General features: G+C 47.2%; 2 protein-coding genes across 11 annotated transcripts in view; one reads left to right on the forward strand and one right to left on the reverse strand.

Moving 5' to 3' along the window:
• NSD3 (nuclear receptor binding SET domain protein 3) overlaps positions 1–12,937 on the reverse strand; it is a 49,102-nt gene extending 36,165 nt beyond the window's left edge. For 6 of the 8 annotated variants that reach the window (XR_012039674.1, XM_072846155.1, XM_072846152.1 and 3 more), the window contains exons 1-2: positions 12,600–12,937; positions 3,198–3,925 (exon numbers count right to left, since the gene is read on the reverse strand). Coding sequence is in view for 6 of the 8 variants with exons in the window: in XM_072846155.1 (XP_072702256.1) it covers positions 3,198–3,881 (684 nt within the window). In the remaining 2 variants the exon portion in view is untranslated. Of the gene's footprint in view, positions 1–1,065; positions 1,188–3,197; positions 3,926–12,191; positions 12,366–12,599 lie in introns of those variants that run through there. The other 2 variants (XM_072846154.1, XM_072846156.1) reach the window with 2 other exon arrangements.
• Positions 12,938–16,719: 3,782 nt separating this feature from the next.
• Positions 16,720–25,792, forward strand: LETM2 (leucine zipper and EF-hand containing transmembrane protein 2). 3 transcript variants are annotated; one of them, XM_072846163.1, is made up of 9 exons: positions 17,933–19,161; positions 19,306–19,449; positions 19,795–19,929; positions 20,382–20,585; positions 21,794–21,913; positions 22,537–22,647; positions 22,791–22,877; positions 23,636–23,710; positions 24,354–25,792. In XM_072846163.1, the coding sequence occupies exons 1-9, from the start codon at positions 18,673–18,675 to the stop codon at positions 24,402–24,404; spliced, it is 1,416 nt and encodes a 471-aa protein (XP_072702264.1). In that variant the 5' UTR covers positions 17,933–18,672; the 3' UTR covers positions 24,405–25,792. The 3 variants fall into 3 exon arrangements, with proteins under 3 accessions (XP_072702262.1, XP_072702263.1, XP_072702264.1); XM_072846161.1 differs by lacking the exons at positions 22,791–22,877; positions 23,636–23,710; positions 24,354–25,792 and adding exons at positions 16,720–17,448; positions 17,709–17,922 and having other exon boundaries at positions 18,705–19,161; positions 22,537–22,703; XM_072846162.1 differs by lacking the exons at positions 22,791–22,877; positions 23,636–23,710; positions 24,354–25,792 and adding an exon at positions 17,740–17,922 and having other exon boundaries at positions 18,705–19,161; positions 22,537–22,713.

Below are 25,792 nucleotides of genomic sequence, written 5' to 3' on the forward strand. Positions count from 1 at the left end.
TAAATATACAATATGAGAATTGTAAAATCAATGTTAAATTGCATATAGTTGACAAATATATTTGGAGGATCAAAAGTCAACAACATAAAGCCTATGGTGCATTTACAAGCCAGGCTGAGGCACACACGCAGTCTGTTCTGGCAGAGTAGGACAGGGAAAGGTTTTGACAGAAGAGGAATCATCACTGAACAGAAGCTAACATCGTCGGTGGAGTGGCCATGATAGGGATGTGCTGACACAGCAGGTGAGAAGATAAGAGGCGGGCTGTGAGCTATCTAATAAGACAGAGACCAGACATGTGCTTTTACTATAGGAGAGGAGAAGTCATTAGTCAAAGGACTCAAAGAGCAGCAAAAAGAGGAGTCAGACACATGCAGTGAGAAACTAATAATGTTGTTAATCCAAATTACACCTAGTCCATTTAAAATGAAGACCCCATGTTAGTCAATACTGCATGCTTCAGCTCAGAGAAACTAGGACACACACATGTAAACATCATCTAGAACAATTATGGTCAGTTCTGGCATAGGTCAGTATCTCATTTAGGGCTGCCTGTAGAAAACGATCATTTAAGACCGACCATATTAATATTTGCTGGGCAGAAATCATTCCTCCCTGGTCCAGCAGAAAGCATGGCACTGACTCCTGCCTTTCTTTTGCTACAGTGAGTTAGGGGAAACTTCACGTCTGCCAGAAAAGCCAAGCTGATTACACACACTGCAAACTTCTGGCTCCTTGCAGAATAGAACTAATGAGCAGAGTAACTTAGTCTTAAAACAAGTGTTCAGAGCTTAAAGTTCAACAATGTTTTCATAACATTTTAATTTCAAATCAGCCTTTCAAGTACGAACATCCTCCCACAGCCAGCGGGCTTCCACAGAGATTACAGTGTCAGAATGAGGAAACAACTGCAGATCACCCTACTTTCAAACAGCCGTGCTGAGTATAAAAGTGTAAAACACCTGTTGTTCCAGAAGTTTTGTTTGTTCCTATTCAGATGAACCTAAGTTACAAGTCTCATACCATTAATATTAAAGATGACAAAAGCGTACATGATGAACGTACATGAAGATGAAATCGTGTAGCTGAAAGCCGAATGGTGGGAGGATGGAACTGAGACTGCACTGGATAATTCGTAACGGAAACCACTAGCACAAAATCCTGTTCATGTCAGAGTGATCTGCTGTCTGAAACAAGGGTGAACAACATGAAAGATTTTATTGCGACACCACCTTTTGAAAGGGAAAGGGAAGCTACAAGCAGGACAAAAGCAAGACCAAGATTTCTGGTGAATTCTGGATGATACATATGACTCAGAACTTGGAATTTGAGAGGCGAGGTTTTAGTTCAGTCTGGGAAAGACAGAAGATTATGTTCTCGTGACAACCAAGTAACACCAGTCAAACAGGGACAGGCACAGCTGAAGCTCCAAGAGGAGAATCCCTGGTAAGAGGGAGGACAAAATGATAAGGCAAAAGTGACAGCCTGATGTAGAGGTGACAGAAGTCTGGAGAAGAGGCCAGAAAGCCTGGATAAAAGACCGTGTCTTTAGCTGAACTCTGAAAGAACCAAACTCACCGAGATTTAAGTGAAACTTGGGGGATAAATGTATGATTACAACAGCAAGCAAAGGACAGGCGGACGAACAACATAGGAGCAGCAGAGGCATTCAGCAGGGAGCTGACCGTGAGAACAGACCCCTCTTCCCACCCCTATATGCAGGTATAATGCAGGCACGAGGGAGATGCCACTCAGGGCACTGCCCTCCCGTAACAACTGCCTCCTGGTAGCAGGTTGCCAGCTGGACAGGTCAGTTGCTCCGGCCACTTGGAAGTGGCTGGAAACAGCATTTCCGAGATCAAGAAAATTACATACAAATGCAGTCAACGGACGGCTCGGATTTTAACTGGGTAGCCCATTTCAAGTTTGGATTACAATGTTTATTAAGATCTTACTGAGCTTCATTAGAGTCAGCTATGGCAACCAAATATAGTAGAAGCTCAAAATCTTGATACTTCACCAACCTGACCTCTGGAAGAGGTCCAGTTACCAGAAGGGAAATGTAACAGTTATAAAACTTGTAAATAGTCCTGGTAAGGGGTGCGTGTGTGTGTGTGTGTGTGAAATCAGTGTGCCTTCCATTACAAATAACACCACCACCACCACATCAAGCATATGAACCTGCTATACTAGATCAGAGTCCTGACCCCTAGAGGACAGGATCTTCTCCCAAACCTACCACACGCGGCAAGTATCAAGGAGTTTCACAGGAACTTACAAGAAACTCAGCTATATACTGTAACTGCCCAGCCCAGCCTGAGCCGGGCAACTTCTGTCCTGGCCTGTCACGGCAACTTCCCCATTCCTGACACTCACCACCCCTCTCTGCTACCCACTCGCCTCAAACAGGGAAAATACAGAAACCAGTATCACAGAGTTGGCAGGAATAAGCAAGAGAAAAGGAAACAGAAGTAATGAAGTGTCTTATAAAACTGAAGAAAAAAGAATGGCTGAGAGTACCGAAGGCCAGTAATTTGTGTCTCTGCTTCCTGGAATCTACGTTAAAACACCACATATATACACACACGCTGTATACGTACAACCATGTTACAAAACTTGACAGAAACAGTAATAGACATCAATACTGAATTTTCCCAAAGTTTGCTGAGTCAACTGGTACATCTAATTTGCCTGCTGTTTTAGAATACTAATTTCTACTGGCTTCCACATGTGCTACGTAGCTCTTGGGTTTTGTACATCATCACGATATTTAGAATATCTTTCAAAAATTGATTAAAAACTGCAGTGCTGAATACTCCAAGTAACCCGACTTTCCACTGAATAACCAGCATTATTTTGAGACAACTTTAGGAATGTGTATGCTTTTGGCCAAAAGCTCCATCTTCAACACTGTCCAAAGCGTAGCAAACTCTGAACGTGCTAAAACACTAAATAATATTTTAAAATATTATATAACCTTTTCTAACATTTATTTTTTATATGCAGTCTTTTCACCAAAACTGCATTGTCCTAGAAATACAGTTCCTAGCAACCTAATATAGAGTACCCGACCAGTAAATAAAGCCTCATGACTTTAAGTATGTATACAACTAAAAGTAAGGAACAATACTGCTGAAGACGCATACTCCATCAACAACATCAGGTATACAGATGGCTGAAACTATTATTCCACTTACATTTTGCTCCTCTGGTTCTAATTTTGGAATTTTGTGCGACTTGCGCTCTTCCGATCGGGAAGAGTCATGCTTGCTACTTTTTTTCCTTTTCTCTTTTCTCCCTTCATGTTTCGCCTTAGCATACTCACTCGCTTGTACTTCATTTAAAAGGTCCCCACACAGAGAGGACTCAAACAATTCCCTGCCGTTCTGGATAGTTTTGGTTATTTTTAATTTGATCTCTGGTGAGCCAGTCTTCTTTGGAATCACCGTTTGTGAAACTGAAGGTGGTGGTGGAGGTGGCGGCTGGGGAGGGCAAGGTTTTTCCAGAACTTCGTGCGGCCTTGCGTTAGAGTTTTCCATTTGGTAATACTCTGGGGGACTAAAGTTTCTGACTGTACCAAAACCATTGGCCGAACCATTGGGATATTGACTGTACGTCTGGTATTTGGCTTGAGGTTCGTACATGTTGATTGTTGGTGGGTAGCCATTAGTGATGGGCGGAAGGTCCTCCGTCGTGGGCGTGGGGTACTGAAAGCCTTGCTGCAGGGCAGTTTCGTATGGCGTCTGTCCACCATCTTCAGCAATGTCACTGCTGGCATCAAAGGCATCCTCTTGGCGGATGTTGGCTGAGTCAATGAGTTGAGGTGGTTGCTGAATTGTGTTTCCCATGATCCCTTGCATGAAAGAGAAAGAGAAATCCATTGTTCTGCTCCAGCATCCTTAGCTTTCCCTTTTTCTCATAGGGCCTAAAGGCAGGGGAAGGGAAATAAGAAGTCAGTGTAAATTGAAAGGTAACAATCAAGCAAATTAAATTGTTGAGAAAAAAAAGAGATCTAAAGACCAATTTCCCCCTCTCCATTCAGTAGCCACCCTCTCACGGATTTAGAGAGGACTGGTATTACTGAATCTTTAAAGAGGGCTATTTACACATTTCTGCAGAACAACTTTTTTACATGACCACTTTCTTCTTTTCCAAGACATTTAAAGAAATGTTATAAGCACCCACAAGTGCTTAAAAACTACGAGCCCAAGTGTTACAAAGTCAGAATAACGGTGCTAAAATTCCAACCACTCTCTATAGCCCTCCTAGTTTGGCACTAGGAAGCGTTATTCTAACACAAAGCAGTAAGACAGCAGACTTTGACCCTCAAGCATACAGAAGATACCAAGTTCTCTTGACGCCACAGTCACTGCAAACTGAACAAGCCAGAGAAACCACAGGAAGACCACTCAAACAAGAGAGAAACCTCTTCTCTTCCTCCCTGCCTCCTTGCTAAAATTCAAGACAGTTGAGCAGCCCTTAGGCCAGCGGCAGACCTAAGCCATGGGCTTTTCTGAACAATGGCACAATTAAAGGGAATAGGTCATTCCACCTTGGCTGCTGGGAAAACCAGTTCAGACGGTGCGACAGCCTCAGATGGGGTTTCCCAACCTCCTCCCTCACCAGAAAAGCAGAGCAGAGTTTGCACCACTGGCTCTCAGCAGCTAGCAAGGAGGGTTATTCTCCTCACTCCCGCCCCTCTGCCTTATTTTAATATTAAACACTTAGCACTTAAACACTACGTGGTTTTGAGGGAGAGAAAAATAGCCTCAGCATCGAAAGATCTCCAAAAGCTGAGGTTATTCACAGAATTAGATTACAGCCGAGAAAGCTGTCATAAAGACTTTCAAATTTCCATTGCATATTAAACCACCAAATCAAAGTTAAATTTCCAAAACTAAAAAACTGGCTCAGAAAAGGCTTTTGCATTCACCTAAATAATCTCGATGTTCAACAAGAAGAAAAATACAGTGACCTAAACTTCAGGTGAGAAATACAAGTTTGCTTCCAAGCAAGGTCAATTTAGCCCTTCCAAAGTAAACATAGCTCTGTATTATTTATTCTGTCTCTGTGTAGGCATGAAGGAGGGTTACCGTGCCCTTTTGGTCAGGGTTTGAAATGACATTAACACATCCCACAGATACTTCTCATAATAAGAATCTACATATAACCCTGCCCACATTGAATTCTCACCCTCCCGATGCAACGCATCTCAATACCTTATCTAATAGTTTTCAAAACACCAAGAATACTTCCCTCCTCTGAGACTGCAAAAAGAAATGGAAGTTATTAACAGTAACAAGTAAGAACTTGACCAGAATTTTGCTCTATGTTTTGTGGACTTCATACTCAGATTATATCGATGTTTGTATTCATCTTTACTGCCCCATGCAATCAACTAGGGGCACATTTGTCACTGTAATTAAGCAACTCAGGGAAACAATAGCACAATGCTATGCAGCAAAATTCACTAATTGCAGTGACTTTTAAATCTCGTGGCTGTAAAACCATCTCTTCTCTCCAGCAGCTCTCTGCACATCAGCCACAAAACCAACGCAAAAATGTCACTGTCGAGGGGACAGCGTATCTGGGGGACAGCACGTGGAGCAAGCAGGATTGCGTATCAAGGTCAAACAACACAAAACCACCACCCATTCTAGGAAGAGGAAGTGGGATTGCTTGTACTATTTACCAATTCATTGCTACTTTACATCTGCTGAACCGAAGAGCAAACAACAGGTTTCTCACACTAGTAAGAAACTGCACCCTAGGCTGCTTTTATTTGTTACTAAAACAAGGTTCAAACTTTTTTTTCTTCTGAATACTTAAAAAAAAAACCCAACCCTTATCTTGAGAAGCTGCAACAGCACTTCAGTCATCCTAGCACATCCATTCGTGGATGGGCAGAGTCAAAGTAGAAACAGTTTAAGAAATTTTAGAATTACTCTTGTCTTCCTAGTTTTTTATTGCTGCTGTTTTCTTTTAATAGTAATTAAATCACTTCCTTTTACCCAAATACTCTGAAAAGAAGACCATCCATTTAGTTTAGTAGAACTAAGCACCAGAACGTTAAATAAGAAATCTGTTAAAGTATATCACACCAGGACCCAAACTTTGGTGTGGCCACACCAGAACTATAAAAAGCAAAAATCAACCTGCAGAAAGTGAAACTCTATAAAACAAAAACCTACACAGCTTTCTGTGCTTCATTAAGAATATAACTTTGCTAATGTCATGTGGCATTTGAATAATTACACTTTATGTTTTCCTCCTTGTAAGTCTGACTAAGAGTGGAAACTCCGTAAGTGTTGGGTCTTGCTGGAGGATGCTAACCTGATGTGGTAAAATAATTTTAACACTTTTCATTTCTCTCTTGAGAGGGAAGAGAAAGGATGACACTTCATTTAAAAGACATTTTTTCCCCACGTGCAGGTTCTTTGGCCTTACCCACAATGTCAAATATCAAAGCAGACCACTCATTTCACCAGGCCGTACAGCTCCTCTAACAAGCAAGTATCTCATGATGTAAGAGGAAAGAAAACCTCACTGCCACTACCAGAACAACCAAGCCTCCTCCAGCCAACACCATCAGATTTAGAGCCTCCACAAACTCTCGTTTTCAAATCAGCAATGGATAGTTACATTCAGAAGACGGCCTTGACACCATGCAGCTGTAGAACCATCTTCCAGTCACACAACTCAGCAAGTACAGACTGAGAACTTGTGCCTCAACTGTTGCATCAGGGAGAAAAAAAACCCTCTCTCCTACTACTGTGACCTGTGGGTTACACGATTTGGTTATCCAGTTCATTCCTCCGGCAGCAGTTTACTGGCATGTCACTGTGGACAACGTTACAGAAATTCTGATCTGTTGCCAGGCTGGTATGTTGAATTCACTTAAATCTTCCTTAAAGACTTCTCTAAAATTGAGCCACAACATCAGGTGAGGCTGCATACAGAACACTAGAAAGCTGTTCATACAATCCACAGCCAAACATTTCAGTTTGAGAAGCACTGAAATTGTACAACGGCCTAAACAAAAGGTTTCTGCCCTAAAAAGCATTACCCTATCCCATCCCTTTGAAACACGAACAGACCTTTTTCTATTACACTGGCAACTTTCAGTCTTAAGAGGTTCCACACTTTAAAAAGTTGGGATATAAACCAAACTACTTTGTGCAGCATTTCAGTAGGACATCAAGGTTTGTTTATTCTCTGGGACGTTACATGCATATATCTGGCTGATTACAGTGTAGTGTATTAGGCTATTCATATTCACCCATTCTAATTCCATCTGCAAACGTAATTCAAAAGTTGATGATCTACAGACTGCTGAGTGATTTAACAAAGACTGTTTATGAGCCTCAGCCCTGTTCCTAAGAGGAAGAACTCCCTGTCACAAGGCTAGAGCGCTAAGCCGTGACAACACTACAGGCATCTCGTCACGGTCACGTCCGCTTGGGTCTACAGTAAGGTGCAATACTTGATCAATGTAGCCAGCAAAAGTCCTTACCCATACACAAAGAATGCTTTTGCCAGGACAGCTGATTTTTCTCAGAAGGTATAAGGTATAATAAGGAAATAAGGTATAGCAGAAAAAATGTGGTTTTCCTAGTGTTGAGAAGAAGTAGTTCTCTGCTGATACCTTAGTACAACTATCCCACCAAAGTGGTATTAATGAGATCCAGACACAGTATTAACAGAATTCAAAACCTGCATGACAGTGTCTGGTCCCTCTCATCTCCTCCAGGTCAGTCTGCCCATGCTGTATCACTCCTCACAGCAGCCAGTCCCCGGCTGTGACAGTTCCTAAAGCTGTCAATGCACTCGCTTCCACAGGCACTAACTGAAGAGTCATCAGCGTACTTCATTTTGTTACGTGACAAAAGCTGTGGATTAATGAACTTCAACACACTCTACTTACACTGGATTTAGAAGTTACCACTAAAAGAACATAGTTTTGATTTTTTTTTTTTTTTTTAAGTAATTCCTTTCCGGAGCTCAGCTGTGTAAAATAGTCCTCGATGCCAGCCTGTGCTTCAGTCGGGACAATTTGTACACCAGCCTCATTATCCTCCTATACAGGCTGCAGAAGCAAGGATTATTGCTTCACTGAATTGCTACTCTCAACAGTCTTAAAACACAAGAGGTTGTTCTCCCACAGAGCTTACATCATCAAGAGCTTCTTCCTTCCGAACCTTCCGCTGTCATCACGGTTAACACACCCAGATTTTCCCACCTTTCTTCCCTTCCAAAATTCTGCATCAGTTTGTTCATTTCTCAGTTGCTACCCAGTGAAGCAGCATCTGGGCTGCGTTACAGTGAAAGGACAGCCCCTGGAGCTACTAAAATAATAGAACAAAACAATGAATCCCGAACGTACAGGAATCTCAACATTTAAAACTAAGGAAGGATTACTTTGTAAAAGTCACTCCCTAGCTCTAATGCAAACACCACCCCATTGTCCTTGAAACATCAACAACAGGCTCAAGAGTCATACCTATCCTTCCTCAGCACAAGGATCCTCACTACCTAAAACCACAAGTGAATGCGATTTTCAGTGATACGTGTTGATCTTGCAGAAAAGTATTTCAGAATAAATTCTTCTCACTACAACAGCAATTACTCTATTAAATTACAGCATCAGCCTCCTGCAAGCTGCGGAATTTAGCTTCCAAATATGACCCATAACAGATACTGCGCTGATACATTGGAACTCAACCAACAGATAAAGGAACAATTTAATTATTTCAAGGTTTATAGGAAATGGATACTTTATAGCAGCTGGGAGACAACTTGAATCCATGGTACCTTCAAAACTGCAACTGAATTTCCTAATGAGAGAAAAAGAGTTTGTTCTCTAAAACTGGGTAGCCCGCATTCTGTACTCGTCCTTTCCCACAGCTGTAGGATCTTCTGACCGAGCAGGAAAACAGGACTGTTTACAGACACTGAGACTCTACACATGGACACTGTTTAGCACGTATTTTCATGTTGCCCATGGGAGAGCCACAATTCAAAGTATCAGAGAAAAAAGTAAATGAAATAAAAAGTATAAGCAGTACAAGATAAGGTAGGTCAACCTAGTAGAGCTCTTACAGTGCTCTTTCTTAACTCTTTGTTTCACTTCTCCTCCCAAGCTTCTTAGATTGACTGAGCATAACTTGAAAAAAATCAGTTACACCTTCAACAGTGAGTGCCCAGCCATGGGAAAGTTTCAAAGAGATTAGAAATCCTCTGGGATAACATTTTTCACCAACAATTGCACTTATCTAAAGCCATTTTTAGCAGAAGTATTTTGCAACTTCACTCTCAGAAAACAAGATACTTACGAAGTTCTCAAGCATTGCTTTCATGCTGCAGTAAACTAAATAACTGACCTCTGAAATTATCAAACAATTCTGAACGGTGCTGATCCCCTTTGGTGAAAGCTTTTCTTCCTCCTAAAGAAGGAGTTTTGTAGGTTTGCACAAAATACAGCAACGCAGTAGGACTTACCTATAAAATACACAAACGTGCATCTATCCATTGTACTATTGCTCAATCAGGAAGAGCTCAAAAAAGTGAGAAAAGATACGGTAACTATGCAATGCGTAAGAAATGTCCTAAATGTCAGGAGCACCCACCGCTATTCATCACCCAACAGGAGCCCAAGGTAAAAACTCCCAAGCCCGAGGAGGGAGGATTGTCTCCAAAGCCTGCTGGATGCAGAACTTGGAGAAACTGCCCATACCTAGCTAGAGGCAGCCAGTGCAAAACGACAGTGCTTTCCCTGACCGACCGAGACCCACGGGGTCCCGTGCACCTTCTGCCCACTACTACCAGCTGACAAACCCTGCTCGGACCAGCGCAGACGCCTGTTAATCTGAGGCTGGCTACCACCACACTGATGAGCTGATGCAACACCTACTGATAAAAAGTGTAGCATGCACATATTTTAAACTGAGTTTCCACAAAACCTTTTTGAATTAATTTTACCCTTTCCTGTTGACAACTACCATGTGGGTGGCCCTGCCTAAAGCAGTTGAGTTAGCACTTGTTACAGGCAAGGCATTTTACATAGATGGAAAGTATCTGCTGTGAGAACAGAAACTGTCCTACTAGCTCACTGACTGAGTTGAAAAAGCAGCAATTTGAGTCAGTCTTACGTGTTTAGTGAACGGTGTCACTGCCTCGCCACCCTGAGCTGGACTTTCTATCAACAGTCTTGAAAGCAGAAGTTCTAGGCCATCTTTACGCACAAACGACAACCCAGCTCCTGTCCACATAGACCTAAATCAGAAAGATTCAAAGATCTTCATCCCTAATGAAGGGTCCTACCATCCCTTCCTTATCTGAGTCACCACACATACGTTTACCACCATTTTCTGCACTGTTTCATTCCAATGTATCTAACCTGCGCTGGTGCTGGTCATCTCAAAGGTCTAATCCACGCAGCTACTATTCTCAATAGATGTTCACTGCTATATGTGTTTTGCAAGCAGACAGCTCTTTGGCTAGAACAGGCTAGGTTGGTCGGGATTTTTAAGTGATGCAACCAACTTCTGTCGTGTTTCCATTCCTCCTCTCAAAATCTTAAGACTGCCCAGCTAGAACCACATAAAATGTATGACTTGGCTCTTGCTGAAGTTCAGCACACACGCCTGCCACCAAACTCCTCGCTAGAACTGAACATACCCACGCTTTTTCTACAGTCACATCAAAAATCACCTGGAAAGTTGCCTTTATCAACTGTAACAGCATCCTGTGGTGTTCAAATTATACGAACTGTAGACAGAAATAAAATAATTATTCTTATTGATTCCTGCATTCAGTATTTGCAGTCCACTTTGTCCCGTTTTGTTCTGGATGTCCTTAAGAAATCATGCACGGAAAGTTTTATTTACATATGTTAAGACAATGCCAAGTTTTTCCAACAGCACGTAGACTCATTAGCAGAAAAACTATAGCCTGTGGATTTCTACTGACTTCAGCTGGACCGAGCAGTCTCTCCTGGCAGACACTGACGGTGAATCAGAGGCCTCTTAACAAACTTTAAAGCATGTGGTAAGGCTGACTACTTCCCTGTATACCTTTTTAAAGGTGGCTTGGTTTTTTTATAAATGCCAGAAGTAATAGTCATGTCTGTAGTATGGTTTTGATAAGGCCACTTTTAACAAGTTTCCCACGGTGACATGGAAAGAAACAACTCGGACAGCAGCAAAGAAAATGCTATGTGTTAAAAAGAACTAAAAAAACCCAAAAAAGAGAAAAGTGGCTTGTCTTGAAAATGAGCTTAGAGTACTCAGCTGTTTTTAGAGCCTTGGGATTCAAATAGGAAACATGGAGGAAAATCTTTTTTCTTCAGGGAGAGTCACGGATCAATATTCACGTAAAACCAGAACTCAGATCTTTGGCAATACCAAACACTGTAAGGGTCATGACATGGTTTCACATATCAAAACCAGTGTGATAACTGCAACATATCTCTTGTGTATCACCTCAAACTCAGGCCAACTTGCTGAACTGAAAAATGCAAAACACAGTTGTATTAAAACAAAACACACAGTCTTTGATCACCCTCTGCCCTTAGTCGGTAACTTCATAAAGTACATGCTCACTTTTTGGAGCAAAATCTTTTCACGCAGTTCATGACAATTTTTTTTTTTTTAAATCTAACTGCCAAAACATTCTCTGGGTGCCTCTACAATAAGCCACTGGAAGACCCAAACAGTCATCAAAACAGGCTAAAACTTTTTCTTCAACTATGATTACAGGCTACTTTACATTGTCCTTTGGGTTGGTTGGTATATATAGAACTATGCTATCATTAAGATTTTAAATTTTTTTAACAACAAATTGAAAATCTTAAGCCTGTATTAAAATTGTCGAGCACATTGACAGTCAAAAGAGAGCAGAGTGAGACACGGAACACAGCAGAGTACAATGCAACAGTACCCCCCCAAAAAAAATCCAAGACACAACAAATCCTTCACTCGTATGCAGTTCGTAAGAGCACGCAATGAAAACCTTTTTATCCGAGAAGTTGTTGACAAGTACGCGGTTCGGACACGAAGACAGCTTTGCATGGTTTCGGGAGAGCGCGGTGCAGGCTCTAACCCCAAGTTTCTCCCCACCAGACCGTTTGGGGCTCGCCGAGACCGGCTCCCGCCGCCGGCCCCCTCCGAGACCCGGCCGCTCTCCCCAGTTACCTGCCGCGGAACGGCCCGCCGGCCGGAGCGGGGCATCAGGAGGCGCTGGGGCCGCCGCTTGCCCAGACCCAGCCGGGTGGGACAAGCGAACGGGTCCCGCTGCGCGTCACGGAGCCCTGCCCGCTCCGGCCCTCTGCGGCCCGGCTCCACGCCTCACAGAGACGGCGGGTCGCCGCCGCCCTGCCCGGCCCGGCCCGGCCCAGCCCAGCCCTGCCCGCGGGATCGCCTCGGGACGGCCCGGGGCCCACCGCCCGCCCGCCCTCCCTCCGCGGGGGCGGCCCCAGGGACCGCGCCGCCGCCGCAGCGCCGGTAGCAAACATGGCGGCCGCGGCCCCTTTAAGCCCGGGCGGGCCGGCGCCGCCGCGGCCGCCCCCGCCGCCCGCCAGCGCGGCCGCCCGCCGCCCTCACCTTCAGTCTGTTCCATTCTAACTGCCCCCGCCGCGTCCACCCAGCCCAGCGGAGACAAAGGCCGGCGGCGGGGGCGGCGGCGGCGGCGGGCCTCCCCGCCTCCTCCCGCAGCAGCAGGCCGCGACGGAGCCCCGGCCTCGATTTCCGCGCCCCCGCCGCTGGCGCCGGGCTCCGCCCCGGGAGGCCGCCCGCCCCCCCACCGCCCGCTCCCGGCCGGTGCGGCCAAGGGGAGGCGCTCGGCGGGGCGCGGGCGGGCGCGGGCGACCGCTGGCGGCGGGGGAAGGCGGCGCTCCGTGCCGCTCTGCCCGGGTCCCGGCCCCGCTCCCGCGCCCTCCGCCTCCGCCCCCCCGCCGCCGCCGCCGCCGCCGCCGCCGCGCACCGCGCAGGCGCGCGCGCGCGCGCCGCCACCGCCCCCCGCGCCCCATTGGCCGCCCGGGCGGCGCCCGCCGCAAGGCACGACGGGGAATGTAGTCCGGCGGGCCGGGCCCGGGGCGCGGCGGAGGCTGAGGCGGGCGGAGGCCGCCGCGGCGGTCACCGCGGTGGCGACCCGCTCCAAGCAAAGAGGCACTCACATTCGCCGTTTCGTGGGGCGCACGGCGTGTCCCGGGTACAACAAAACCCGCGCTGGGTGCTCCGGTGCCCCGGAAATCCAGCCGCTGGAGCGGGAACCGCGGGCTCTGGAGCCATCGCTCTGCAAGCCCCGGCCTTCCCACAGCACCTGCTCACAAAACACACGACGCGCGAACCCGCAGCGGTGAACGTGGCGAGAGGACGGCGGTTCCCGCAGCCCTGGCTGGCCCTGCTGCGCTTACCGGCGCAGTGACGGCTGTGGGTTGAGCGAGGAAGACGCCGGTGGGCACTGAGCGCCGGGCACGGACACGCGTTCCTGCGAAGCCCAGCGCGTGCCGAGGCGTTACTGACCCCGCTGCGCAGCTGGAACCGCCCCACCAAACCGTGCCGTGCGTTTGCACCGCTGCTAGGAACCAAGGACGGCGCAGGCGAGACGCGCCGCCGCGTTTAATTATGGCTGGGCGGCACGAGGCCCAGTTAAAGACCAAATTCTGCTGGAGAGCTCGTAACGTGCCTTGCAGAGTCGAGGTCTAGCTCCTGAGGTTTGGCATCTGGGTTGGATCGAGAAAGAAAATGCTGTCATCCTCAGTAGTTTCTAATCCTATTTTGGCTGAAAAATTATGCATTGAGATGTTTGCAATTAATTCCCCTCCTCCACAACCCTCAAGTCTGTCTTCTGCGGAAGAAAACACAACTGAAGTGCACACAATAAATCTTTCCTGCAGCAAAAACATTAACATGCATGAAAAAAAAAAAAAGAAAATGGAAAGCAAGAAAAGCACAAGAGAATGGAAAGTAAACAAGATGGGAAGATAAGATGACGTCTGTTACCAGAAGGAAAAAAGTCAGATAATAAACCAAGAAGAATTGAGAGACATGACCCAACATGAAAGAGGAAGCTGAAGAGATCCGAGCTTTACGAGTCACTGAGCAAAGCCTGAGCAATGATTTCCAAATTCACAGCGTTCCCCACTGCCCAGAAAGCAGAGGCTCGCAGCCCACAGTGAGGAGGCGTTTTTCTTGTCACGGGGGGGGGGAGCGGGAATTGCTGTAATAAAGCGAATTTAAAAAGCGATTCTCCTCCTCCTTAAAGGCACCAAAAGTGGAGGTGACCTAGAAAAGCCTTTCTCTCTCTCTTCTCCTCCCTTCTGTAAATTCTAAATGCTTAATATTAAGCATTAAGATTAAAATTAATATATGTGGGTCCTGATGTTCCTGCAGCTGAAGTCATCAAGGGATGAGAACATATTTTCTTTCTGATTCCTTTTGACAACTAATGAATGTTTTGACAGGAATTACTGTTTTTCCCCCACTTTTCTCCTGTTCAGTTTTCTTTCGCATTACTTTTTCCTGCTCCTGATAGTTTTTACCAGAAATGATCTGTCGGTTGGGAAACTACAGCTGAACGCAGACGAGGGAAAGCGCCACGACAGCAGCTTCATGGTTCTCGGCCCCCGAAGAAGGCTGGACGACCCGCGCAGGGAAACAGAAGGTGCCGTTTTGCTTGCCCTGTGCGGGGACTACAAGATACAACCAGCTGCTACCGGAAGAGCACACCACCACAGTAATTAGCGGCCCTTGCCAGGATCACCGATGAACCTGTGGGTACTTGACCCCAGCCCTCGGACGAGCACTTCCGTTGCTCTGCAGGCGCTCAGGTCCTCACCACCAGACTCCACATTTCCAGCTCCAGGAGATCGTCACACGCGGTTCAAGCCAGCGAGCGACCGCAGTTCCGTCAGTAACAGACCCCAGCATTCCTTATACGCCACACACTTGAGTGCTTTACAATAACCCCAAAGACATATGCAAGAGAAAACAATATTCTTGAACAATCAAAGAGGTGCTGTGTTTTCCCTGAAGAATGTTCCCCTTTAAATGCAGCATGCTAATTGCTTCCAGAAGCTCTGCCCCAAATCGTGCTGTCTGTGTCTTCCAGAACAGTTCAGAACTGATGCCTGCTCCTGGACAAACGATCTGTGCCTGGTGCCGTTCCCAAAAAGAAGGGGTGGCACTGCTAAGGGGGCTCTGAACAGCAGCGCAGAAGTTGCAGCTCTCTAACAGGGCTTCAAGCAGGCAGTGTCGAGAGGGGCTCTGAGCCCTCGCCACTTCAGTGACTTTCCTAAAGGCCCAGCGCTTAACACAGCGAGGGAGCATCCGTGTATCAGTCTCCTTTGAAACAGGAGCGTCTAGCCCTTGTTCATGCAGGAGAAACTCCTTGAAGACATAATCTAAAGATTATGTCTGTTAGAAGACATTTAAATCACAGTTTTGAACACCGTGAAAACTAGAAGGTAAATAAGCACGTCCAACAGACTCTGGTCTGCGTTCTCTTAGAAGCCACCTCATGAATTTGCAGGGAAATACATCTCCGAGGAGACAAAATCGGCGTTTCCAAGTTCCTGAGAGCTGGAGCGCTAGTACAGTAACACAGATCTCCCACTCTAGCGTGATGAACAAAGGACACCGCCTTGAGCTGGGTTCAGAGGACCGGAGTTTGTGTTTGCCTACTCATCTAGTTTTAATTTCCTACTCTGTCACTTCCCCCAGCAAGAGCCTCTCCCAAGGGAAAATAAAACCAAACCAAAACCCTCTTCTGCAATCCTGGGGGACATGGTTTAGCAGAACCAACTCGGGCGGAATAAAGCACACAGGAACTAAATTGTACTACTACATGGCCTGCATTAACAATGCAGAAATGTTTTTGACAGTAAAAAAGTATTTGGATTAATGGTGGGGTGGGTTTCTTTTTCAGAACTTAAAGGACTTGGAGACCAGCCCTTTATGGGAGACGTGCTTTCCAACCAATGGAAAACACAGCAACGTGCCGAGAGCTCTGGCGGCAGACCGTGGGAGCTTTCTGTCCCATTTCTTACCCATCTTTCCCAATTTTATCTTCTACTTTTTAAAATACTGTTCATCTGTTTAGGCATCCATTAGTGAAGTTGCCAAAGGGTTACAAACCTTTTTCATTGCGGGCAATAAACCGTTTTTCCCCACTAGTCTCTCAAACACAGAAGACATTTCGAGAGACCAAGTCTCCTGTCACCGACTGAGAATGTTTCTCCAGCTGCCTACGTGTTTCGTCAGATTCGCAGAGCCACAGTGTTTGTCTGAAACGCGTCAGGACTTGAAACTTCCTTCTGACACCTCATTCCATCAAAGCTGTTCTCAGGCGATAGCACACAAAAGGAGACTCCACTCTTACGTGCCCCATCATACACGCAGCTGCTCAGAACATGTTCTGCTCTATATATAGATCCAAACTGCAATCACTTAGATGGGAACCTTTCATGTAAAAGCAAAGTTTTGTTCCATACAAAAAGATAAAGGCATACTATCGACGTTTTGCTGGATAGCGTGGGCTAGCTGTTCTGGGCTGCTGAACTACTGGTGGCGTTTTCCCTTTTGAAAACCCTATAAATGCAGCAGGAAACATCCGACGTGGCCGCCGAGGAAACGACGCTCGTGTGCGAGTTAACCGCTGAACAAGCTCTCCTACCTTTCGCCAGGACTCGCGCCAAGGCTTCGCGGGACGCAGCAGGCGTGCGGAGCAGAACCAGGGAGTCCCTTCTGGCCAGGATCCCGTCTCCGCGCATGGCTCCCGGTTTCTCTCCCGCTCTCCAGGTGCTACGTAAACAACAACGCAAAGGTGCAGGTGAAGATACGCCACTGGCCCAGTTCCGCCGGCCTCGCTGTTGGGGCAGGAGCGCTGCCGATCGGGGACCGCGCCGGGGCGGCCCGCAGCAGCCCTGACCAGAAGCGATGCAGAGAGTGGCAGAACGGAGGGGTCCCCAGGCCGCTGCCACCGCGGGGCCCACGCCTGCCCCGTGCACCGGGCCGGGGAGGAAGCCCCGCCGCAGGCCCCGCGCAGGCCCCAGGCCCAGAGGCCGCCCCCGTCGCTGTCACGGGGCTCCCGTCTCCCCAGGCCGATCCCGAGCGCGCCCCCTCCTCACCCTCCCTTACGTCACGCGCAGCCCCACCGCCTCGCGATGGCGTCACGCACCGGCCCGTGACATCACCCTTCAAGGCCCGCCCTCTCGCACGTCGCCGCCGTCGCCCTCGCAGCCAATGAGCGGCCCTTCCTGAGGGCACCTCGGGTCAAGCCCCGCCCCACCCCGCTCCCATTGGCTGCCGCCGAAGGAGCTGTGACGCAACGCGATGGCGTGATGGAGAGGGAACCATAGAGCCGGGCTAGAGCGGCACGGGCAGGGCGCGATGGGACAGCGCGGGAGGACTGGGGCCGCGGCCGGGCCCCTGGCAGGCAGCGGGGCCGGCGGTGAGCGGGGCCGGCGGGGCGGGGGGCACCGGGACCGGCACCGGCACCGGCCCTGGGGAGGGGCAGCGGGGCCGGGGCGGCTGGGACGGGCCAGCCGGAGGGCGGGGAGGGACCAGGGCGCCGGGCTCCGGCCCGGCCGGGGGACCCGCGGGGGAGCCCCAGGCGCTGGCCCCGCCGCGGCCTCGTCAGCCGGCGGGCCCTGTCCCCTGCCGGCCCCGGCCGAGCCGTCCCGCGGCCCCCGCTCACGTCTCCCCTCGCAGCCAGGGCAGCGGCACGGGCGGGAAGGTGATGTGCCGGAGGCCGGGCGGGTCCCGCCAGGGCCCGGCCCCGCGGCGCGGAGGGCCGCAGCGCTCCCCGGCCGCTCGCCTTCGCGGCTGGAGATGAGGGTCCCGGCGCTGTCCACCGCCAGCCGGAGCCGCTGACGCCGCGGCCCCTCTACAGCTGCACCATGCTCCGTGCGATAGCCAGGGCGAGGTAAGCGCGGGCCCATTTTTATGGGCGCTCGGTGCCTCAGCATTCCCCTTGTTCCTCGCACCCGACTGGAGATCAACGGGCCGAGGGCGATCACGCCTAAGGGAGCAAGGAGGCTCCCTGGCACCGTAACACTTTTCTTTAGCGATTTCTTTGCGGTGACTGGTGCTGTTCGGGCGTTTGCGAGCGTACGCATTCGGTGTAATATCAATGCTGTAAACTAGAGTGCTTCTGCAAAAGATTACTTGGCTAAACGGGGAAGTACAAACTTTGATTTACCTAAAACTGAGGGATTTCAGCAGTTGTCATAACGCATAGCGGTCTGCCAGCTCTTAGCTCTTCTATCCATAACAGATCAAGCTCTCTAACCGCTTGCCTCTCTTCCGTGTGCAGCCTGCCTTTTCCAGCTGACGTTGCTGGGGGAGGGAAGGGGCAGGAAATGCAGAGAACTCTGTTCTGAGCGCTCGGCGAGAGGAGAAGGGGCTTTGGTTTTTCTTTGCTTGCAACTGGCACATTCTAGCTGATGCAGTCGGTAGAAGGGCTTCCTAGAGGCAGTCTGAAGTCTTGAGTTATTCTACCCCAAGAGAAAAGTTGTTAGCAGGGGACAAATTCTCAGTATTTTATCCATTGCTGAAGGATCAGAACCTCAGATATCTGCCTCAGATACTGAGGCAGCCACAAGATCAACTTCACAAGATTGATTTGGCACTAAGGACGCTAATTTGTGTGTAACGCCTAGGTACCTTAGCCACAATGCACTATTACTTGCTTAAATACCTCTCCAGTTTCAGAGGCTCCCATCTTCTTCTGCACTCCAATCCTCCGTACTCTCCAGCACTTGCTTTTGTCCAACTAGTGGATTCTCATTTAAACCGGACTTGCGTACGAGACTCTGAACACCAGCCATCACTGCGCTGCGCGTGGTTGGGCGCTGGCCTACCTCACTCACCGGCTAAAGTTGCGCGAACGTTTCACACGTCCGCCTGCTTGCGTCAGGAGCTCCGAGATGAACCTCCGCCCCACCGCAGTACTGTAAACCAGGGTGCTAAGCCTGCTAAAACTCCAGCAAAACAAGTCATAGAGACTCCCGTGGGAAAAAAGCCTTTACGCCAGAAAATTGTGGATGAACTGAAACACTATTACAATGGATTCCACTTGCTTTGGATTGACACTAAGGTGGCTGCCAGGATGGTGTGGAGGCTGTTACATGGTCAGGTCCTCACTAGGAGGGAGAGACGAAGGGTAAGTGCCAGACCTCGCTAAAATGATGCATTAAGAGGCTTACTGTAATTAAAGAAGTTTAACCACTCAGTTTCCACACTTCTTTTGAACACATATTTCTTTTTATCTGGTTGAATAATTTCTGCTGTGCTTGTCTCTGTACAGCTGCTGAGAACTTGCGCAGATCTCTTCCGGCTGGTTCCCTTCCTGGTGTTTGTCATTGTCCCCTTCATGGAATTTCTGTTACCCGTATTCTTGAAACTCTTTCCTGAAATGCTGCCCTCGACGTTTGAGACCGAGTCAAAAAAGGTTTGTGTCCTTTCTGAAGATGTAGACTGTGCGCTCCAGCTCGTTCGAACATCTGTGCAACTGCATAAAGAGCTGTTGTTTCTTGCCTGCTGCTGTAAATGAGTATCGGCCTCACACACACGTCTAGGTCAGACATTCCTAGCTTATTGCTAGACAGGACAGCAGAATTTGAAGATTGTGCTGTAAACAGTGATCAGCAGGAAAGTGCACGGCAACTTCACTTTCTACAGTAACCAAAGCCTCTTTGCTTTCAGTACTGAAGTCTTATTTCACCTCTTTCCCAGAATCCCCTCCCTTCTGATTTTCAAGTGGAATTTCTAATGCTGTTTTATTTCCTAAATGAAGGAAGAAAAGCAGAAAAAGAAATTAAATGCAAAGCTGGAGTTAGCAAAGTTCCTGCAGGAGACCATTGCAGAGATGGCCAAAAGGAACAAAGCAGATACAGGACAAGGAAAACAATTCTCTTCTTACGTACACCAGGTAAAAGGGGCTGTGCTGGGGACGACAGCAATAGCGCTTATACCAGCTTTAGTGCTGTTGTTTCGGGCAGAGAGTATGGGTTTTGTACAAAGATTGCAGAGAGATTTGACAGCAGAGCTTCCTGTCAGGTGTTGCTGTTAACTGGATACCCTCCTGCAGCTGGCAGCCTACTGACACGGGCTTTGGACCCCATCTGTCAGAGCGATCTGTACAGACAAGCATTTCCATCCTGGAGCAACAGCGGAAGTTTTACCCTGTGAAATCCTTTAAGCTGCCGCTCAAAAACACTGTTTCACTTTGGCCTTTTAGCTATACCATTCTGTTTCCATCGAGAGAGGGGAATACCAGTGTGAGAAACAGGAAGGGCTTCTTCCTTAGAGGGGGAAGAGGACTGAAAAACTGTGATTCTGTTTTAGTTTGGCTTTTGGCCCTGATGCCTCTGCTTTGTTTAGATTCGTCACACCGGCCATCAGCCCAGTACCCAAGAGATCGTACGCTTCTCCAAGCTGTTTGAGGATGAGCTGACCCTGGAACACTTGGAACGGCCCCAGTTGGTAGCTCTTTGCAAATTGCTTGAGCTGCAGCCCATTGGCACCAACAACCTGCTCCGCTTTCAACTTCTGCTGAGGCTTAGAACTATCAAGGCAGATGATGAAGTAAGTTTAAAATAGCGCTGGTGTACTGCTTTGGTGGAATGCATGCTTTTCGCAATCTCAAGTTCTGCCCTCTGAGTCACAGGCATAAGGCGTGTGTCACTGCCCACGCTCCATCCTCGGATGTGAAGTTTAATGTTGATGGGAGTGGGATTCTCCCCATGAGAGATTCCAGAAAAAAACAGAATGGGAGTTCATCTTCCTGCGCCCTTGCTGCCTTTGGTGTGAACCCTAACGAGCGTGGCACTGCAGATATTGTCACTGTTTAGAACACCCTTATATTTTTATTCTGGAGTCATACTAACTTGTAAAAAAGGGAAGTTCCAATTCTGGTCTGGAAACACCAGATTTTAACCAACTGAATTCAGCATGAGTTTATATTAGTTTATAAAGTGGCTGGATTTATTTAGCCTGGAGAAGGCCAAGGGAGAATCTGCTTGCTGTTTTCAACTGCCTAATGGGGTTATTTAGAAAATGGAACCAGACTTACAGGTGCATAGCGAAAGGACAACAGGTAACGGTCATAAGTTGCAGCAAGGGAAATTCCAACTTGATAAGAAGGAAAAAATAATCAGTGAGTGCATAAACAGTGGAACAGGTTGTCCAGAGGTTGTGAAATCCCCATCCCTAGAGAGGCTCAAAGCATAAATGGAAAAGGCTGAGCAATGGAAAGAAACTTTTAAGTTAACCCTCTTTGGAACAGGAGGTTGGGCTGGGGACCTCCAGAAGTCCCTTCCAGCCTACATTTTATGATTGTGTTGGAACTGTAATTTGAAATGGTGTTAAGAATCCTATTACGACACGGAGGAAAGACCGGAAAAGTTCTTGCTAGTAAGAGGTGACCAGTTCTGAAAGGCCTGTGCAACTAACCACAGGCTCAGCTTTAAAGCCTGCAATCTTGACAGTTCTCAGGGTCACCTGTCTTTGAGTGGATTCTTCAAACCTATAGGTTCATATGTAAAAGTGACATTCTCAGTACTTGGGGGGAAAAAACCAATTAGGACCAAAGGTTTTCATTGTCTGTGGCTGAAGACTGTCAGCTTTCAAGGACAGAATGAATTATCTACAAAGTCAGTTCTGTCTCATCTTTGTATGGGTATGCCTTTCTGCACGTTTACCTAAACAGACATTTCTTTGGGCTCAAGCTCATCAAGTCCATCAGGGTTTTGGCTTACTCTGTGCCTAGATAGGAACATTCCGTTTCATTTCAGATGATTTCCAAGGAAGGAGTCAACGGCCTAAGTGTGTCTGAACTGCAGAGCGCATGCAGAGCCAGAGGAATGCGATCATTGGGTCTCTCAGAGGAGCAGCTAAAGGAACAACTCAGGCAGGCGAGTACACTGTGCTCTGGTCTTGTTTGACAAGGTTTCTCCTAGGACAGAATGGCATGCAGTGTTCAGGGAGAGCAGGCACAGTTTCACTAAGAATTCATGCAGGTGCTTCTAGATGGATCCTCACCTGCACAGCTGAGCTTTAAGGCATGACGTATCCAGGTTATGTCTTAGACTAAGGAGAAAACCAAGTAGCATCAGGGCCAGCTAGAAGCAAGATGAAGCGGGGCGGGGAGGGAATGTTTTAAGCTTCTAAAGTAGCCAAGACTTGTCATAGAGCTCACACTAGGCTTTTGTAAGCATTCAAACAGATTCCAGATACTGCTGTAGGTGCTGTATTTCAGATAAGCTGCAGATAATTCAAAGTACTTAGCTTTCACTGTTGGCTGTTTGTCAGTAGTGATGTTGGTACCTCACTAGTAGCTGGAAACTTCCTCTCTAGTGTGTATTCCATACGGTATTCTTAACTCTTCAAAACTTTTTCTTCTCATTGTGGTAACCTAAAACTGTATTAGCCAAACTCAAGATAGCTTTAAGATCTTTAAGGACAAAGAGTGCTATATAAATAAGCACTGACACAGAGACAACATGAAATAACTTTTCCTGCTGTTTTCTTCTAACAGTGGCTGGATCTGCATTTAAAAGAGAATGTTCCACCTTCTCTGCTCCTGCTTTCCCGTGCCTTGTACTTAATAGATGTAAAGCCACAATCTGTTCCGGTTCCACAAAATAAGGCAAGTTGTTTGAATAAAACTTTCAGGTTAATACTTTAACCATTACACATTATAAAAATTAAGCACTGTGACATGAATCTTGTTCTTTGATCCTCCAAGTGGACTGAAGTTATAACTGTACTGAACTATATGTTCTTCCGTAGATAGGTGAAACTGCTGAAATCATGACATCTGTTCCTGAAGGTCAAGAGACCCTAGTGGATCCTGCCCCCATTGTACAGGGAAGAAAGGTTAGAAAATAGCAGTCTACAAGTAGGAAAATGAGTGTGTAGTGCTGTAATCTTTGGGAAGAGTGTGTGAACAAACCTTTCCGAAGGTAGACAAAAGCCAGTGTTTGACACCATTGCACAGAACACGTAAGCAACGTATATTCTTGCATTGTGTATGTGTTTCTGCCCGAGAGCCTCACGGTTGCGTACTCTGACTTAAGAGACAATGAAAGGGTACAGAGATCTGCTGTGGCACATCTTGTCCTGTTGCTGGAAACAGCTGGTTATGCAGTACCATGTTACTGGCTTCCAGCACAGGAGCACTCACAAGCTTCTAAGTTCTGTATTCACATAAATACAGAGACTTCAATCCGAGTACATTTATCTCAGAGAAGCCAGTTAAAGGTGACTTGTTTTCAGCTCTCCTAGAAAACTTGGGCTGAGTTGTCCAGGACAAAAAGAGCCAAAATATCTATCATAAGAAAGCCAGAGCATATGGTTCTCAGCAGAAGGCTAAAGTGAATTCCTTAGATTAGTCCAAGCTCATAAAAGCAGCAGCAGAAATTAAAGGAGAGTATTGTGTCAACTGGTAGAAATATTTCCAAACAGCTCTGTTAAATTGCGTAGGGGAAATGACGGAAATGCTGACATACAGCTTTCACAAACATGCGTTGCAGGGAACAGCCTTATTCAGAAAGGAGAAGGGACTGTGCGGGGTCTAGCTAGAGCTTTGTTTTCTGAGAGGGTTCTGTGACTGAAAGCTGCTTTTTCCTTAAAAGAATGAAGAATTCGTATCTCAGCCAACAGAGAAATTGCCCATCTCAGAAGCGTCAGTTAAGCCTCCCCCACGAGAGGTAAGCTTTTAAAAATTCTTAGACTTCCCAAAGGAGATTGTTCTTCACGCAACTTACAGACAAACTGTGGAAATTTGTGCTACAAGATGTTGTGAATGTTAAGTTCAAGGAGCAACTGGAGAAGTTGTGGTCACGAACTGCATTGAGGGTTGTTAAATACAAAAACACCACACGTGACAGAGACTGCAGTCAAACTGAGGGAGGTAGCAGAGCACTGAGGGGAGTTACCAGTATGTCCTTTCTTTGTGCTCTTCCTTAATGATCTGCTTCGGACCACGAGGACAGAACAGCCTTCCGTCAGAACCACCATAGTGTTAAGTGCCATTTTGTATCTGTGAAAATACTTCTACAGTGACTTGCCTTTTCTTTCACCCATTTTCTTTCCGTGAATGTTTTTTTTCAGTTTAGCTGCTTATGTATACATCTAGGATGCCCACTTAAGGCAAGTTTGGGAGTCCAGACTGACTTTTATTGACAGGAGAATGCTCCTTTACCCTGAAGAACTTTGTTCTTAGTCAGCTGTTATTCTCCAGAGCAGCTTCCCATAGTAAATGGGAAGATACCTTCTTCAAAAAAGGTTTTGAATTGTAAGACGCATTTGTATTGGTACTGCCTAAAATCTGCAACTTTCTCTTACACCTAGGCTAAAATGGAAGCATCTCAGAGCAGCAAGGCCGGCGCCAATGGAGTCTAGCCTGAAGCCAGCCAGGACTGTGTAACACTGGGAGAGAAGAGCTTTCATCTCTGCACCTCCTTGAAAGGGAAGAGTGATTTTCCAGGAGGCTGCTTTACACAAAAAGGTGTCAGCAGCCCTCAGGGGCATCTCTGTCTATTCCAGGCTTATTAGCAACTAGGCCACGCTAAGACTATCTGGATGGCACCGGCTTCTCATTTGTACTGGATCCCCTACTCCCACTATTTTAACTTATGTTGTAAATATGTTACTAATGATGCTACTGTCTGTGCTGTTACTGAACGGGTGTTCGTGCTCTTAAACCTTAGGAAAGGCAGCTTTTCATTGTCGTAAAGGCCTGGGCGCAGAACGAGCCGGGCTGGAAGTCCAGTAAAGCCTGTTCTACAGTTTGAAATCCTCTGCAGGAACATGCCCACGTATCCAGGGCTTGCAGCTTGCCCTGCTGCCGCAGCTTTACAAGCTCAAGCTCTTGATCCTAGTTAGCGTGGTTTAACCAATAACTAGTGCACAGAATGACCCGTGTGGCCACTGTATTTAACCGGCACGTTTGTACCGAGGAGAATAACCACAGCAAAGGGAGGACCGGCGCTCTCCTCAATGGTGTGGTTGAACGTAACTGTTCAGAAAGACTTAAGAGCTCGCTGGACAAGAGTGGAGCAGTGAGGAGGACAGCTTCCACTGCGTGAGCGTTTGCATTCATCAGTAAGAGCTGCAGCAGGTGCCAGACACAGTTACAGGAGGCAGAGCCTTGCATTTTTTAGGATCCCACTGGGTCACGTGAGGTGGCAACCTGGGGACGCACACACGTTTCCCAAGTCCGATGTAAGACTTGGTTAAACCTGATCAGGCTCAGAACTACGCATCAACAAGTGCTCTCAGACTTACTGTACCTTACAAGATGATTCTTCACCCACTCCAGTGTTGACTTTCTTTGGTAGACTCTATAGGAGGATACTGAATAGCTGTTTTTAGCATTTGTTGATTTTTTTTTTTTACTTTGTCCTATGTAAATGTTCAGAAATGACTCGCATTACGGATTTTAAATATGTATATTTATACTTACTATAAAATTAAAGTTAGACTTGGTGCTAAGTAGAATGGAATGTCGTTTCTAGAGGTCAGACAGCCTTTAGAACAATCCGACTCAAAAACAGCCAGTCATCTCAAGGTCAGGTGTTATCAGCACTTTAAACATGTGACTCCAGGCTCTTACTGGCAACGCAGAAACAGCCTGCAGAAGACAGCTACCGTTGTACTGTGCTCTTCGTTCTGTACCTGCACCCCTGCCGTGTTAGTACAGCCAGTATGCAGTGCTCAGTATTTGTATTCGATTGGTGGTTAGTAAATGAGAACAAATGTTATTTCAATAAAATAACCCCAGTGCTCAA

Source organism: Ciconia boyciana, chromosome 25 (genome assembly GCF_034638445.1).
Source record: "Ciconia boyciana chromosome 25, ASM3463844v1, whole genome shotgun sequence".
In the NCBI taxonomy this organism is placed as follows: Eukaryota; Metazoa; Chordata; class Aves; order Ciconiiformes; family Ciconiidae; genus Ciconia; species Ciconia boyciana.